The following is a 17,687-nucleotide window of genomic DNA, read 5'->3' as shown; positions in this document are numbered from 1 at the left end:
GGACTTTGAGCTAGAACATTGATCTTTGCTTGAAGGTCCAGGATAGCACCTCAGGGGCTCTACTAAAATGCCTCTTAAAATGACGGAGAGGTCCCCAACATTAAAGGCAGAGGGACTAGTTCCCATCTCAGATCCCAAATGACTAAGTAGTCTGACTTAGATCTGCAGGATCTGCTCTGACTGGATTAAGACTCACTCACACCATTTGGACACAGAGCTGTGACTTGTCCCCACAGCCTTCATCATTTCCTCTTAGGCATGCAATTCCTCCAGAGCCATGCACATAACCAGAGGTCACCCCACACAATCCCTCTCCTTGGAAGGGAGTTGTAGAGCTCCTTTTCTCAAGAGATGGTTCTTAGAGATAAATCCCAATGGGGGAACATCTAGGGGCAGGAGGCAGTGTCAATCTAGGGCAACTAAACCCAGCCCATTTCAATAGACCAGGAAGCTGGCATTGGGCAAACCAAAGGACACTTGCTGAACATGCAACAGGAATGCAGAGGTGTGACCAGGATGGGATGGCAGTGTCTTCCTAAGCCACACCTTCCCCACCGCCTCCTTGGCGTCTGGTCCACCAGTGCGAACTTTCCACTTCTGAGCTTTCACTTCCCAGAGTGCATGTGTCCAGCTTGCCATGGAGGGTAGCCATACTTTTAGCAATACTGGTGCCTGTACTATAGGCTCACCTACCTGAGGTCTCATTCAGGACCTACAGAAAAGACCTTTTTCTGCTCCTATGGTGAGTATGCAGAGCAGGGTCCACCTGCTACCCAAAACCAATGCTCTAGGCCCTGTGTTGAGTAGGCCCTCATGGTTGCACACATGCAACTAGACCAGGCCCAGCAGCTAGCTCCCGCTTGGATGAGACTGACAGGGGACAGCTTGGTCTCCTCTTGAGACCCAAGCGCAGGATGACCTGCCCTCCCTGGGTGCAGCCCTTGTTTTCCAGGTCATTTTCTGCTTTTCCAGCTCATTGCTGAGCCCGCAGCATAATTGAAGGAGGGGCTGCTATTCACTCTAATTTACATTTTATAAAAGCAAAGCTTCACTACAGAGAAAAAAAAGAAAAGAAATATGGGCAGGGCACATCTAAGGAAAATCTAATGAAGGGAGATCTGGAGAACAGAAGAAAGGGATCAGGAGGGAGGAGGAGGGAAGAGAAAGGGGAAAGACTAAGGAATAATATTGGTAGATTTACTGTTATATTGTGTGCATGTATGAATATGTAACAACAATCCTACCATTATGTACAACTATAATGCACCAGCAAAAGAAATGTGGAAAAAATTTAAAACACAAAGCTTCAAATTTCAGAATATCTAAAGGAGTGTGAAGACACTATTACTGGCTTTTAAAAAGATCTGATGTAACTTATACTGAATATAAATAAGAAATCAATCAGGATTTGGGACAAAGTTAGAAGCCACCGTTTCAAATGGGTCCAAGCCTGTTTTTAGATAAGACTCAAGTGTCTAGTGACATGTGTCTCAACTCCAACTCTGTTCATCCTGCCTCTCCCATGGCTAAGGCTGATGTTGGGCCTGCAGAAAAGAGGGCTGCCTGTTGCAACCACATGGCAATGTCACCTTGTAAGCCAGGAGGGGAGTGGAGGCTCTTTTCCTTTTGCAAAGTCCCCTGGTGGTCAGGCCTGCAGGCCTCCAAGTCCATGGATGGGCAGGCTGTGCCATTGCCTTCTGCCTTTCTTCTGCTCCCATCACTCCCAGAAGGAATGGCTGATACAGAATGCTGGAATGACAAGGACAGGCCAAAGTCAATGTTCCCACAGATAGTGAACTCCTCAACAATGGTGCCATCTGAGCCTTCTCACAGGACAGGCATGGCACATGGTCAAGTGCAGTCCTTGAATTCTGAGGGAGAACCACAGTCAGCCTTGGGAGCTGGCTCCTTAGGACCTGTGGGGTGACCATGAAGCAATGCCTGTGGCTTGGTAGCAGCTCCATTTTTTCAGGTAATTGCACCCTGATTCCTAGGAGGCACTACCTGCCCAAGGAGGGTTTCAGTCAAGAGCAATGGTTGATAAAAGGCTCCAAGGTGAGAGAGAGAGAATCCCAGCACAGCATTTAGGGATAGGGCATACAATGCTCCAAGCAAAGGCCCTGGAGCTGCCAGGCAGGGGTGAGAGACTAAGAAGCACAGGAATCCCACAAAGGATCAGCCTTAAGCTAAGGGCATAGTCACCTAGATCCCACAAGCAAAATCCCAGTGGGTTACTATGGTCACACCATTAGAAACTGCCCTTCACTTGCCTTTAGTCAGAGGCCTATTTGAGACCTGGAGCTCACATCACTGCAACAGCTCCTCCAAGCCCCTGCTCCTCATGGTAGGCTGAAAGGAGCAGGCCAAGCAGACATCCAGGCCTTTCTTCTTCACAGGGGTCTTGGCAGTTTTCACTGAACATATACATGAGGCTTTATAGGTTCTGCAGGGCTGCTCCTCTCCCATTTTTCTGGCCTCTGCAAAAACTCCTTCTTCTTGATACTACCTGGATGCCCATCCCCCCTCACCGGGGCTTAAGAATCAGCCCTACTTTTCCATATAATGGATCCCAGCCAGCACGATGTGTGACCTTCCCATGGTCATACCACATGCAGCCAAAGAAGAATGCCAGAGAAATCCCATTATTAGCCTGCTATGCTAGAGAATTAGTTAATGCATGTAGTTGTCCACATACCTTGCATGGCTCCTGGGTGTCTTGGGTACCTCTACAGGAAGTAGGATCTGATTGAAAAAAAGGCAAATGTATGATGTCAACTCAGGGACATCCTAAAGCTACCTGGTACACTACCTACCTCCAGTTATCCTTCCTGACCCATCATAATTAGCCTTTCTGAGATATGGGACAAAGCTAAGATGAGGACTTTTTAATGTTGCCATCCCAGTGTGGAATTGATACCTCCTCAGTCACCCAGGGCTGCCCTCAGGAAATACAGCAGTATTAAAAAAACGTTTTAAATAGTAAAACGAGCCTTGAAAGAAAATAGTGATAAATGGTACTATATAAAAATTTTAAAATAACAAAACTGAAACAACAATAGCAACTGGGAAAAAGTATTCAGTCTCCATTGGACAAAGGCCCATTTACATAACTAAGTCGAAATCACTTAAATCTTGTTTAGAAAAAGAAAGGATTATGAAGTCAATGAAGAGGGGCAAATGAAAGGGACAACCCACAGAAAATAAGATGGTTTTTAAATATATATATGAAACATAATGCAAACTGGAAGTAGGGGATTCCATTCCTACCTAGAAGATTGGCCCAGGGGATCAGCTTGAGGGGAGAGTTTGAGTTTCTAGTGCATGCTTACCCAGAGGGACCTCTGTCTGCACTCCTCTTAGCAGTCTGCATGCCTCAGTCCGGGGATACTCCATCGCTTCCTGCAGAAGTAGAGGCTGGTTAGAGAGGATATCCCCCAGCAAGTGGAGGTGCCACTCAGGAGCATAGGGCCATGCAGATAGTCTACAGGTACCTTGCTGAGCCTGAAGAGCAGTGCCAAGAGCTGTGACCCTGGGGAGGCCAGGAGGGTGCACAGGAAACCCAGACTAAAGGATCGGAGAGTGATGTCTGTGGGGCCGACATCCGGAGGGAGCTGCGACAGTCAACAGTAGAAGTTATAACTTCTCAAGTGATTCCAACTTAAAACTCAGGGGCATTTGTAGTTCCGAAGACTTAACCTTTGCTCTCTCAATCCAGGTTAAAAAAATCACAAAAAAAGTCATTGTTTTTCTCCTGTAGAAGGCCCTGTGGACACTCATTTTTCATGAAGGGGATTCTCAATGGACTTAATCCTTGCTATAATCTGACAAGAAGGCATCAATGTCTTCAATGTGCCACCCAACAGAGAAAAATGGTCAAGGCCTCAGATTAGACAACTAGTTGATCTCACAGGAGTGACCCAACATAGGTTTTCTGACTACAGGTCCTGAGTACATCCCAGGTAGATATGATGGTTCCCTTCTTGCCAATTAGTGATAGATTTTTTGAAATATTTTTTAAAAACTAATTATTTGCACATGGTACTCCTTTAAAAAATTCTAAATCTATAACTGTTACCACACCTCTCTGATATCTGGTGCCATGTAAGAAGGCCACCATCCCCAGCTGCATGGTTGGGACCATATGGATGTAGTGGGTTGGGCTTATAAGTGGCCCTGAGTTGTAAGAAACTAATCCCACTGTTTTGCCATCCCCTCCAAAATCATTCTGTTTCCCCTCACTCAGGAGAGACAGGTTCTCCATTTTAACTGCTTGAACTGTTTCAGAATTAATTCTCTACATTTCATGAGGAATAATTAGACCATGTTTGCAGTGTAAACTGGCATTCCAAATGCTAATGTGGCCATGCTGACTTTTCCCTGTTCTCTCAGCCAAAGCATTTGTTTAAAATGTGAATAAATGTCAACCTTAAAAAAAACTTGGGAGTGTTCCCACGAGAAAACCCAGGCTACCAATACCTCTGGGGATATCATGCTCTGTGGCCCCTGGGGTTTGAGGTCTCATACAGCAGTGGTCAGCCAACCACAGCAGCTCCTCACCCAGACCTTTCATCTTTCAGACCCTTCCCAGCTACATCTCTGGCCATGTCACCTGGGGTCCCTCCAGGTACACAGCCTGATTCCCCTGGTTTAAACTCTTCTTCAAGTACAGTGAATCTTGCTAATTTCCTGGTTAAGAGGGAGCCATGCTTTAGGTCTTGAGAATTGGCAGCCACTGTGGGAAAATCAGCTGCCTCCCACCTGCTCATATTCTACTGCAGTGACCAGAACTGCAAGGAATGCATAGACACACAGCAGACAGAAGGACACCGTGAGTCGCTGTGTGTGTAGGTAGCCACTGGAAGAGGGCCGACTGTACACGGAGAGCCAGACATGGAAATCCTCCAGGTACTCTGTGAACTTGGAATAGAACAGCTGAAAGGGAAAACCACAAGACAACAATTTCCTGATGTCAGACATTTGTGTGAACAGAGTGAGATCCTGAATGATAACCAACAATTTCCTAAGCTGAGACTCCAAAATTTTTTGGCTTTTCTACCTGGGCTGGTTAGCTGGATGCTATATAACCACTGGGTGCAGGTGGATGATCCACATAGCCCCTTGCTCTGGCTTCTTTCCTCTCACCTCATTACCAGCATCTTGCTGCAACCACACACCCCCATCACCCTGGACTTTGGCCTAGTCCAGCCTCCTACTGGAGGCCCCTGAGCCTTGGTACCAATCATTCCTCCCTCTCACTTGTCTGGCTTCTGAATTTTTAACATTGGCTCAGAAACCCCTTCTCTCTAGAGTCTCTGAACACACTTCTCCATGTGTTCCTAATAGACTATTTAGGAAATGTTCTCAGTACTTTCCCCAACAGACAGTTCATTTTCACTGGGCTCTGAGTACACCAAAAGCTGGTGCCACCCATACTGTAACCCACATGTTCCACCATGTAGCAGGCACTATGTTGCCCATGGAATTATACTAAATTTTTAATGTTTCAATGCAATTCAAACATTATTTAGTGCTCAACATTGTAGAAAAAAACAGACTTACTTATACAGAGGACTGATATATGAAATACAAGTAGAATAATGAGCAAATACCAGCAAAACAATCAAAACAGAATAAGACTATGTCTTTTATATGTCAACTGATTGTCCAATGAGTTACAGTGGATTCATGGAATATAGCTACATGGACTCATAAGTGGCGAACTTAGTGTGAATTTCTTACACAAAGTTCTCAAGCAAAATAGCTGGAGGAGAAACAATGCACATCTCCTATTGTTAACTGTGTTCAGTCAGCTAAGTGGTCATTCTTACATGGAATAATTGTCTGAAGGAAAGTCCCAGTTGAATCTGTCCCTTGGTTTCAGGTGCTGAAGAATTTCCATATGCTATGGCTGATTGGAAACCCTTGTTTCAAATTCATGATGATTGTGCTTCCTAATAAATTAGCAATGTCAAGCCAGAAACTATTACAGTTGTAAGCCTGGTTTTCCTCACCACCATGACAATGGGACATGCTGGAAGGATAGCCCAGTGGACTGGTGAGATCCAGTGTCTGGGGAAATATCAGCTTTCATGGGCCCTGACTCCTGCTTGAGAACCATCTTAGGAAATCATTTGCCAGAAACCCAAAGACACACTCAAACCTACAGTTTTCTATCATGGAAGTAAATAAAAGAAAATCAAGAGTACCCAGTAGGTGGATACTTAAGCAAATAAGAGTGAATATCAGATATTATAAAGTCCTTAAATTGTTCATAAAGAGCATTCATAAAGAAATTTACTCTAAAATGTTGAATTAGGAAGCACAAACCACATAAGTCTTTTTATTACAACTATACAAAATGAATAGGGAACATTGGAAATAGGGAAAGATTGGAAGAGAACTTGTAAAAATCAAAACTTTCACAGTTGGTCTGTGAGATCATGGGTGACTGTCACTTTTCACCATCTCCTGCCATCTGGCCCTAATCACATCTATATTGTGTGATAGTAATCTAAGTTGTTTTGTATATATACACAAGGTGTTGGAAAGACTTTAATTAGGGGTCTGCTGAACATTGCAAACCACCAGTAACCAGAAATTCCAAAGGTGGTATTGCAGTAATTGTTAAAAGAAGAAACATTACTGTAGCGATTAAAGTTGGCAAAGGCCATCAGTTTATGCTTACATGGCCACTTACTGCAAGCATCATTGAAGATATGAATATCCTGATAGTTGACTAAGAAAAGAGATAATATGCCAAACTTGAGAAAAGTTTAAATAAATGACTATAAGAAGAGAAGCAGAGCTAGGTGCTAAGGTGTGCCAGTCACCAGGTGGGCAGTTTGGCACTGGCATGGGACTTACTTTCTGGAAACCCAACCCATGGCGCAGGCGGGTGAGCTCTCGCTCCACGTGGCCATCCCATTGGTCCGCAGCCAGCCAGCACTGGGCAGGGAAGAACCAGCTCTGTCCTGAGTGCAGCTCTTTCACCATCACGTGGCTAATGAACCAGCTCGGGGAAGGCCCACGGCTGTCATGCCAGAGGCGGATCTTCCGGAGTGGGCCCAACTGCGCAGGAGCACTAATGACACACAGCAGCATCACATCAGCCCTGTGTGCAGGATGGCGTGGGCATGGCACCTCGCCAAATCTGATGCTGGCACTCAGGACACTAATGATCCATGAGGGGCAGATATGCCAACAGATAACTGCCATGAAGAGCGACAGGTGGAAGCCCCAGAGCTGGCCAGTGGGTAGTGAATCCCACCCAGCACACAGGGGTTCAGCATCTATCACACTTATTCCCTGAACCTCAGTTCTGCTTTCCATGACTTCAGTTCCCCACCATCAAGCATGAGTCCAAAAATATTAACTGGTGAATTCCAGAAATGAACAATTCATAAGTTTTAAATACATTTTGTTATAGTATATTATAATTATTCTACTTTATTATTAGTTATCTTTACTCTTTTGCTAAGAAAAGTTTAAATAAATGACTATAAGAAGTCATTTACTTCTTACTCTTATACTCACTCATGTCCTTACTCTTACATGTTCTTATTCTTCCAGGTTTGGAATGATACTAATTAATTTAGGCAGGTTTAGTGGCCTAGAATTGTTATTGTGATTTTATCCTAGGTATGTATATATAGGAACAAACAGAGGTATGCAGGGTTGGTATTATTTGCTGTTTCTGGAATCTATCTGGGTCCTGGAATATATATATACCCTGAGAACAAGGGGGATTGGTGACTATAGTTTTCCTAAATCCAAGTCATGCAAATCTCATTAATGTATTTTTGCCTGGAGTGAATTAGTCAGAAGTTAACTTTTTTTCTCTTAATAAAGAACTACTCCAAATGGAAAAATACTATTAATAAAATTTTCCAGTAGAACACATAATTTAGTTCAGTACTTTCACATTTCTAAAAGTAGTAGGAGCTGGCCTTCTATCTTGATAAATGATCCTGCCTCTTCCAACACCACCAACTTTGCAAGACCACGTGTCCTTACTCTTCCAGGTTTGGAATGATACTAATTAATTTAGGTAGGTTTAGTGGCCTAGAATTGTGATTGTGATTTTAGCATGCAAAATTAGTTGATTTCCTTCTTTCTCTTTCTCCTTCCCTCCTTTCCCCCCTCATATAACCTACCTTTAGTCTACTCCAAATAATAAACTATAAAAATACTTCATAAAATTTTATGTACACTGATGTCCAGTGTTCTCTATGCTACTTTTTTGGGCTTATGATGAGAACACTCTGATTCTGATTGGCCTATCTTTTCCAAATTGTGTGGTTGAAATATCTCCAAATACCTCAGGATAAACGTGTGTCTGGAATTCCTTTCAAACAGGGTCTTCTCAGGACTGCAGAGCTCTTTGGTTTCTGAAAGTCCATTTTCACCACATAAAACAATGAAAACCTTAAAACACAGACACAGGGTGAGAGCTCCAGATGTTTCATAGAAGATGCCAGCACCCTTGGGGTAGGGCTTCCCTGATCTTCCCTACTTTCCATCCTTCTGGAAACCACCTGACAAGCTGTGGGACAGCTACAGGCCCAAGCATGGAGCTGAGGGGAGAAAGGGGTGCCCGCATGGCCTGCACAGTCCTCCTAGACTAGGGAGGATTGGAGGACGGGGATTAGGGCCTGGAATTGGACCCTGGAAATGGAGCCTGGGGTGGCTGGATGGTTTTTCACATCCTTGATCTAGAAATGTTAGTTCCCACCTGGGATTTACTGGGGCATTTATCTTTATCAGGGTTAGAGAACACATGGTGGGGGCAGCATCTTCCTCCCTTTGGCTTGGCAGGAACACTGGGGGAGGCCTGCTAGGCCCTGGAGTGGCACCAGGGTCAGGTGGCAGGGGCTTCCACCTCTGCAGGTGCACCCTGGGGAGGCCTGTTTCCAGTGGGGCTGGGCTTGTTGTTCCTCACTGGTGTATTGCTACCCAGGAATGAGTACTGTGTTTATCAATCTTTCACTTAAGAAAGATATATATTTTTTTAAATTCAAAGATACTAGGACTGCTGTAAGTAGTCCTAGTTAAGAGAATTTAGTTAAGAGAATTTCCTTCTATGTGATGTTCACTGTTTATGAATTACTATAAATGTATAGTTGATAGGCTAGGGCTTGCAGTGAGTGGAGATCATGTTAGAGTTCGTGCCTAGCTATACCATGGCGTCCCCATCACACACATCTCTTTTCTAACATTCATTGACCCATTTTCTTCTCAATGCCCTCAGTCCTACAGGTTTCCATAAAGCAGCCATAGTTCCCTCAGGAAATGGGAGTGAATTTTGAATGCAGATGGAACCTCCCTTCTTGTCTTTGTGACTTGTGGTTCTGCTCATGGCTCTGGTGTTCATCTCTCAGACCTTGCTCTCACCACCTACTTGGCATGGATGCTCCCCTATGCTGCATCACTTCCTTCAGCCTCCTACCATTTCCTCTCACTCCCCACCCTTCTATATCATCCTCCATCTGCTTGGGAAGACTCTTTTTAATCCCAAGCTTCCAATCCAGCTGTGTCCCCACCTATCTCCAAGGTTTGTCTGATCAATTCTTATTCCTTTCTCCCTAGATCTATATCTGGGTGGTGGGTAATAGATTCCTGTCAACTCAGAAGAACTGATTCATCTCTCAAAGTCTCAGAGACTAATCCAGAGACAGAACCAATCTCTTTGATCTGTTTTCCATGGTAAAGGCAGAAAGAGGGGAAGGGATTTGAGCTGGGAGAAGGTGTGTGGGGGGGTCCCACCTTCTGCTCTTACACATGTACAGGTTGCAGGAGGGCAGAGGGAATTGGATGGGGCTGGTGGTGACAGGTGATTGACAGTTCAGTTAAATCATCAAATCATCACTTCTTGTGCATTGAAGGCTACACACTTAGACTCCACCGAGGTATCCCCAGGGCCTTATGTTACCTTTGAGGTAAATCGAGCTGGTGCCCGGAAGCCAGTGTCAATGACAACAGCATACAACTTGTGGCCAGGTGGAGTATATTCTTGCGGAAAAATGTATCCCATTTTCTTTTTTTCATGATTATCTATACATCTGCTTTTAGTAACCAAAAATCCATAAAGAATCATAAAAATCACAATAAAAATACTGGGAAGTAGGTTTTGTGGGTGACTGTGAGTAAAAAAAAAGGAAAAGATATAATGAGAATTACACATGGAAATAGACACTTAGAAAACTGATATCTCTCTCTCACACACACACACACACACACACACACACACACACACCCCACACGATGGTCTGCAGGTTGTTTTCAAACATGTCCTGGAGCCCCAGTGCAAGGAGCTTCTGAAGACAGGGCTACTATGGCATGAACTCCAGAACAAGGAGGCCTGTGCTGAACCTGCCTTTGAGGTGGGAAGCTGCACCCGCTGGGCCTGAGGAACTTTTGTCGGGAAATGAGAAAAATGCCAATCTCATGCTATTATGAAGATTAAGGCATGCAGATGTGTACTTCAAACATGCAGATGCAACATTCTTCCCCCTTCCCTCTTCTGCCTCCAGGGCACGGCTAGGAGATGTTGGAGGTGTTTCAGGTAGTGTTATGGTTTAGATGTGATGTCTGCAAAAGCTCACATGTGAAACAATGCAAAAGGTTTGGAGGAGAAATTATTGGATTCTAGCCTTAACCTAATCAGTGAATTTATTCCAGATGGTATTAACTGGATGGTGACAGGATGCAGGTGGGGTGTAGCTGGAGGAAGTGGTCCATTGGGGGCATGGCTATGGGGTATATATTTGAATCTGAAGAGTAGACTTTTCCTCTATGCTTACTGATCACCATGTGAGCAACTTCCCTTTGCCCTACTCTCCCACCATGATGTTCTGCCTCACTTCAAGCCCCAGGGAATGGAGCCGGCTGTCTATGGACTGAGACCTCTGAAACTGTGAGCTCTCAAATAAACCTTTCCTCCTCTACAATTGTTCTGGTCAGGTCTTTCAGATGCAGCGACCCAAACAGGTAGACTCATCTACATCCCACCTGTACCTGTCTGTGGGTGGCACTGCTTGCTCCCCACCTGTAGGTCACACTCACCGGGCACCAATCCTGGCTTGGGAAGAGAGATCCTCTAGCCCCTGTAGACCCACAGAATGGTATCCATATAGAGTCCCCTGTGTTGGGCTCTTAACCTAATAAGGTATTCTGGCTGGGCTCAGCCTTATGGATCTTTGATAAGATTTCAGAGGGTAGGGCCTGGAGTCCATACTGCTTGGGGACTCAGTGCTATGTCTCCTGCCTCACTGCTCTTTGACTGTATCTAGGATCGGGCTGTGCTCCTGGTCTTGCCTGGCACTCTTCTTCCTTCTTTCCCAGCAAGACCAGGACAAACTTGTTCTAAGCCACACCCCATCAGCTCACAACCACCTGGCTCTAGTTTGTCCTTACTACACCTGAGCTGTGGCTTGGAACCTCCTGGATTCTGGCCAGATGTCCCTGGTGTTACTGCCTCTGTGTGACTTCAGGTATTGTCTTCTATCTGGACTTCCCCTGAGCTTTCCCCAAACCTCTTTGTTTACAGCCCCCTCCCCAATGGTATCAGTGCTGCGGAAACCAGGAGTGAGGCTGCTGCACTTGGAGCCCTGATCACTGGATGACTGGAGACCTTCTCTGAGGTCAGCAAGAATTACATTAGTAATTAATGTCTTATTTACAAATTCTCTTATTCACCAACTAGTCTAGGAAATACTATGGTTGATTAACTAATAAAGACAGAGTTTCCTATTATAAGAATATCAAGGTAGGAAAATTCAAAAACTCAACACCCAAGGAAGTACAGATCTGTCCTTAATATTCACTCAGCAAATGTTTACTGAACACCTACTAGGGGCAAGCTCTGTATTAAACATGGGTCAGCCTGACAAATTCGACAGAGAAGGTTGCTGCCTACAGAAGCTTGCCCTTGATGTGCCTCTGTTTCAGACTCTAAATATAAGTTGTTTCATATGAAACAGTGGCTATTAAAATAGGGTGAATTTTAAACTTACTGTTTAAAATGGACACATCTCAGAGACAAAGAGAGCTATTAACAACTAGGCTGTGACTATAAGTATAAACCAGGTCAGACAAATCTAGAGGTGACAATACAATAGATAAAATAATCAATTATAATTAGCCAAATTTACATTGAGCTAAATCTAAACCTAACAATTAAAAAAAATTATGTTGACTCTCTTGTGTTTATAAATCTCTTGTCAGTGAATGTAAGTATAGACAGTGTTATGGTTTGGATGTGAGGTGTCTGCCAAAAGCTCATATGTGAGACAACGCAAGAAGGTTTAGCAGAGAAAGGATTGAGTTAGGATAGCCTTAACCCAATCAGTGAATTAATCACCTGGTGGCATTGAGTGGTAACTGAAGACAGGTGGGGTGAGGCTGGAGTAGGTAGAACACTGGGGGTGTGGCTTTGGGGTATGTATTTTGTATCTGGCAAGTGGAGTGTCTCTCTCTCTCTCTCTGCTTTCTGATTATCACATGAGCCACTTCCCTCTGCCACACTCTTTCACCATGATGTCCTGCTTTGCCTGGAACCCAGAGGAATGCAGCCAGCTATCTATGGACTGAGACCTCTGAAACTGCGAGTCCCCAAATAAACTTTTCCCTAAAGTCATTCTGATCCGATCTTTTAGTCACAGCAGCAAAAAAGCTCAGACAGATAGTTGGATATATTATTTAAAGACAATTATCTCCTAATATTCATAATCCAAAAAACAAAATAAGACCCTCATAATTATACAAAATACATGTATGAAGATGTGAATTTGGTGTCAACATACCTTATATATAATCAGAGATAAGATAAATTAGGTATAATAGTGTATTAAGAATTGTAATGCAAAAATAAATAAATAATTTTTTTAAAAAAAGCAGATTTCAAGCATCTGCTTAATTATACATGAGCATGCTGAGTGGGCAGTGGCAACAACAGAATGAAATCTTAATTTAGAAGATGGAACTTACTGCTGTAAACTGGATATGTCACTCACTTCAAAACCGGCCTTCAGCTTTCTTCTCAGGACAGAGAACACTGCGAGGCGGTCATAGCTAGGAGGAAAATGCACATTATGATACCAAATGTGTAATAGGAGCAGCTGTTCACAGGGTAGTGGTAAGCTAACCAGAGTGAAAAAGAAAACAGGTCCTAATCATACTGCTACCATGTGTGCCCAGTTCACAGTGTGCATCCCAACCTAAGTTTGAAATTATTTTTTGGACCAAGACTCCTCTGAAGTACCAGACATCCTCACATCCGGGAACTGGATACAGTGCCTGTGGAGACTGTCCTGAATGTGTTGCAGACTCCACGGAAGGACCTGCCTCAGCCCAGCTTCCCCATGAGACTCTCAGTTTAAGCCCTTCTGTGGGCTGCTCTCGGCAACTCAGCACATGCTGTGAACCTTTGTCTGAGCACCTGTTCTCGGCATTGGAAAGGCCCTATCATTTGCAGCTCCTACCATGACCACCACCATGAGTACTATCTTCTTAAAAACACAACAACAACAACTTTTTATTAGTGTGTTATAGTTATATATAATATCGGGGTTCATTTTGACATAATTATACAAACATGGAATTTAATTTGCTCTAATTTAGTCCCCAGTATTTCCTTCCTTCTTCTTCTTCCTTTTTTGGTTCCCTTTCTTCTATTCTATCAGTCTTATATTTATATATAGCTTTTTCAAAAAAATTAGTGTATTACAGATATACATAAAAATGAAGCTCACTGTGGTATATTATCTTTAAAAACAAAACCTATCTCATCTTCACTATCTTGTGAGCAATTTCCATGTGTTACTCATTTCTGTAAAAATACCTAGCAGGGATTGGTATGTAATAGAGAATGAATGATGGCATTAATTTATAATTAAATATAAAAGTGGAATATTGGGCCGTTACCTGGAAATTCAAATTGCACAACCACAAAAGGGTGCAGCACAATAAAGTCAAAAACAAAGATGAATGTCATCGAGATGCTCCAATCAGGACATATTTGCCTCCTAACTGGCAACCATAATATACAATTTCTTATGGTTTAATTTTTCCTAAGGAGGAAACGACTATTTCTACTTCTAAATATGCCTAAATTATTGTTGATCTCTACCTTAACAAGAGGGTAAGGACAACCAAAATGAAAGGACTAAGCCTCTCATACAATTGTAAATTTTGTGACTAGAAAATAAAGAATTTCCAATTTAGTAACATGATTCAGATACCCAGAAATTCCTGAGAAGGGAGCTCATGTCTGTGCAGAGTCTCATGATGTTCATCCTTGAGCCAGGCCTGGGGGTGTGGGGTGAGGACTCCTCTGCACAGGAAGAGGAGGTACAGAGGGGCAGTGAGAGCAGAGGACCCTGTCTGACTTCAAACTGCACACCCAAGGGGTGCCAGCATTTCCATGATAATAAAACTGGACCCCTGTGCTACTTCTCTGTTGACTCATTTCTGAGTAGAAAGAAGCTCAATAAATAGCTACTGCACTGCAGTCACCACGGGGAGGGGTGGGCATGATGACCAGGTAGAAACCAGTCCCCTCCCACAGGGCAGCATGGGAGAATCAAGACTGACATGAGAATGGGTATAAAAGGCTCATCCTGTTAGAGTTGTGTCATCCAAGAATTTTCCAGCTATTCATTGGAGGACATGATTTAGAAGAGGTTCCAGGGCCCAGACCAAATGAAGAAGGCAATGTAGTCACTTGCTAAAATTACCAGACTCTTTCCCAAAGTATGCTCATACCTGCAATTAACTTTTTCTGGAGAAGTTCCTGGTTGTGGAGAGAAACTTTCAGATTTCCACTCTCTCTTATCCCAAAACAGGCATTGGACCCACTGGAAATGTACTGTGTAGTTCACTGCCTTAGCAAAGTATTTGTTTGGAGGTCTTCTGTCATAGTCAGCGTCTAACAAGGATAAATATCCCACATTGGCACCTACACAAGAGAAAAGGCAAACAGAAAGTACAGTCTGAAGTTTGCAAAAGGCATACTCCATTCCAGAGTAGCTGGCAGGTGGGGAAAGTAGAAAGAGATGGGCAGAGATTGAAAGGGGACATTAAATTCTGGCCTTTTTTGTTTCCAGAGCATTTAAATGGTGAATTACACCCACCCAAACTTTCATTTGACTATGGCAAAGTGCTAGGAAGTAAAACAGTATTTCTAGGGCTTGTGATGTTCCAAGTCCTTCCTGAGACCCTGAACAAATCAGTCACTTCATTTTAGTGGGGATGGAAAGAGTTCAGTCTTCAGTTGTCATTCAAGCCACTTTCTATTTCTCCCTAGACTGTCAGCCAACCTGTCAAACATCAGCATATCAGAGTCTGCATCCTTCTTGTTTAAGGGCAGTACAGTGATTCGTGTGGTGTTTTGGGTGTGTGTTTGTTTGTTTTTTGGGTACAGGAGATTGAACCCAGGGGCACTTAACCACTGAGCAACATCCCCAGCCCTTTTAAACTTTTTTTTTTTTTTTTTTTTTTTTTTTTAATTTTGAGACAGGGACTTACTAAGTTGCTTGGTGCCTTGCTAAGTTGCTATGCTGGCCTTGAACTTGCCATCCTTGTGCCTCAGCCTCCTAAGCCACTAGGATTACAAGTGTGCACCACTGCACTCAGTGACCCATTTGGTTTTAAGCTATCATTTTTAGATAATTTTTATGTTTAAAAGCAAAAGCATTTTAATCTTTCACTTATTTAAAATTTTCTCCTAATACTTTTTAACAAATACCAGGGCAGTCACCACGGGAAGGGGTGGGCATGATGACCAGGTAGAAACCTAGTCATCATTCATTAGATATGAACTATTTGTATAAATATGGAATTAGGTCCATTCCTCGTCCCACTCACAATAATAAGCAACAACTGATCAGAGGTACAAATGGAAAAAAAACTGTACAAACACTAAAATAGCACATGAATGATTTCTTCTAGAATCTGAATATAAGAAATTAATTTCTAACAATAGTTCAAAATTTAAGACTTATGTTAGAAAATGCTGGTAAATTTCACTATCAATTTTTTTCCCAAAACAAAGTAAAATAAATCAATGGTGAGCTGTAAGAAAATATATGCAATCTATATTACAGAAAAGGATGCAGACTCCGACATGCTGATGTTTGACAGGTTGGCTGACAGCCTTGAAGAAATAGAAAGTGGTTTGAATGGCAACTGAAGACACTGAACTCTCTCCATCCCCACTAAGATGAGATGACTGGTTTGTTCAGGATCTCAGGAGGGACTTGGAACATCACAAATCATCCTAACGTAGAAAGAGCTCTTAAAAACAAGAAAAAGCAAGCTCAACAGAAAAGTAGGTATATATGAAAGTTTACATGAAAAAGTTGGTGATTGCCTTTAAACACATGAAAAATGCTCAGTTTATCTAAAATTCATATTAAAACTATCATTTTCACTTATCTGATAAAATTCAATAGATCAAAAATATCTTCTCTTGACAAAGCTGTGGAAAAGCAGGTATTTTCAATCATTGCAGCGAGGGCAATTTGGCATAAATGAATTTTCTTTTTGACCCAGAAAAAACATACCTAGGAATTAACTTGAAGATACAACCCTCCCCCAGATACAATATAGTATATGCACAAACCTCTTATGTACACACACAGAAGACTGAAAAAAACTGATTGATGTAGTGACTTCTAAATATCTAATTTAACCAAGAAAGCAAAATATGAGAGAGTTTCAGTCTCTAAACTGAAACACTGGGAAAAAAAAAAAAAGATGAACTAATTCAAACATAAGGGACACTTCAGAATAAGCAGAGTGGGTGATATTTTTGGAAGCAGGATTTAGCTCCAAGTATGGTTTAGACAAGTGAATGATGTAAATATCTCACATATTAAAAAAATAAAAATATATGAATAAATTAAACTCTACTATTAAATACATGAAGAAAAAAGTGAACTTAATCTTACATAATTTTGATGTCAAAACTCTACATAGAAAAAATAATTAATTTGAATAATTTTGACTGTGTGCTTTTTGGGCAATACTAGAGATATCTTTGAAAATGGAGATACAAAGGTGCAATGGGAGAAAGTAAGAAGGAACTCAGGGTGTTGGATTTGAAGTGAAGACATTAGCATGAACTCATCTCTCTCTCTCTCTCTCTCTCTCTCTCTCTCTCTCTCTCTCTCTCTCACACACACACACACACACACACACACACAGTTACTAACTAAATCAATGACACCCCAATAGTAATGAGCACATTTGGTGCCCAAGTCTGGAATTCTAAATGTCCCCATGATAAAGAGCTGATTCCAAGGAAGGTCAGGTCAAGTGCATGTCAAGGCAGGGCATCCTGCACCTCAGGAAGCAAGCAAGCACTCAAAGGTTTACCCTGTCAAAAAAATTCAAGAAGCATCATGAAAGAACTCTCTTTGACCAAGTGGAGTATCAGAAAGAAAAATGATGGAAATGAACTGAACACATTATATTTTTGAGACACTCTATGCACCAAGAGACAAAAGAGCAAGGGTAAGGGAGAGAGAAGTGCTCCTTTACTGAAGAATGCCACCTGATTTATGGTGGAGCTAGAAAGTCATCATTCTGTGGACCACTGTATAATACCAGTGCTAACTTAAAACCATGGAGGTGAGAGGCTGCAGGCAAGAGAACACGCAGCTGGCTCAGGAGCTTCACCTCACAGTGAT

General features: G+C 42.6%; 1 protein-coding gene across 1 annotated transcript in view; it reads right to left on the bottom strand.

Annotated features, from left to right (window-relative positions):
- PKD1L1 (polycystin 1 like 1, transient receptor potential channel interacting) overlaps window positions 1-17,687 on the bottom strand; it is a 140,429-nt gene that overhangs the window by 34,614 nt on the left and 88,128 nt on the right. Inside the window, exons 33-42 of the mRNA XM_081284283.1 lie at window positions 14,761-14,953; window positions 12,985-13,068; window positions 9,929-10,136; window positions 8,318-8,424; window positions 6,865-7,081; window positions 4,759-4,932; window positions 3,492-3,611; window positions 3,330-3,399; window positions 2,696-2,742; window positions 1,590-1,749 (exon numbers count right to left, since the gene is read on the bottom strand). Of these exons, the coding sequence (XP_081140409.1) occupies window positions 1,590-1,749; window positions 2,696-2,742; window positions 3,330-3,399; window positions 3,492-3,611; window positions 4,759-4,932; window positions 6,865-7,081; window positions 8,318-8,424; window positions 9,929-10,136; window positions 12,985-13,068; window positions 14,761-14,953 (1,380 nt within the window). The remainder of the gene's footprint in view (window positions 1-1,589; window positions 1,750-2,695; window positions 2,743-3,329; window positions 3,400-3,491; window positions 3,612-4,758; window positions 4,933-6,864; window positions 7,082-8,317; window positions 8,425-9,928; window positions 10,137-12,984; window positions 13,069-14,760; window positions 14,954-17,687) is intronic.

This window comes from Spermophilus citellus (assembly GCF_964194105.1).
Source record: "Spermophilus citellus genome assembly, chromosome: 3".
NCBI classification, from domain to species: domain Eukaryota; kingdom Metazoa; phylum Chordata; class Mammalia; order Rodentia; family Sciuridae; genus Spermophilus; species Spermophilus citellus.
The sequence above is the reverse complement of the archived record's forward strand: the minus strand, read 5'-3'. Positions and strand labels throughout refer to the sequence as shown.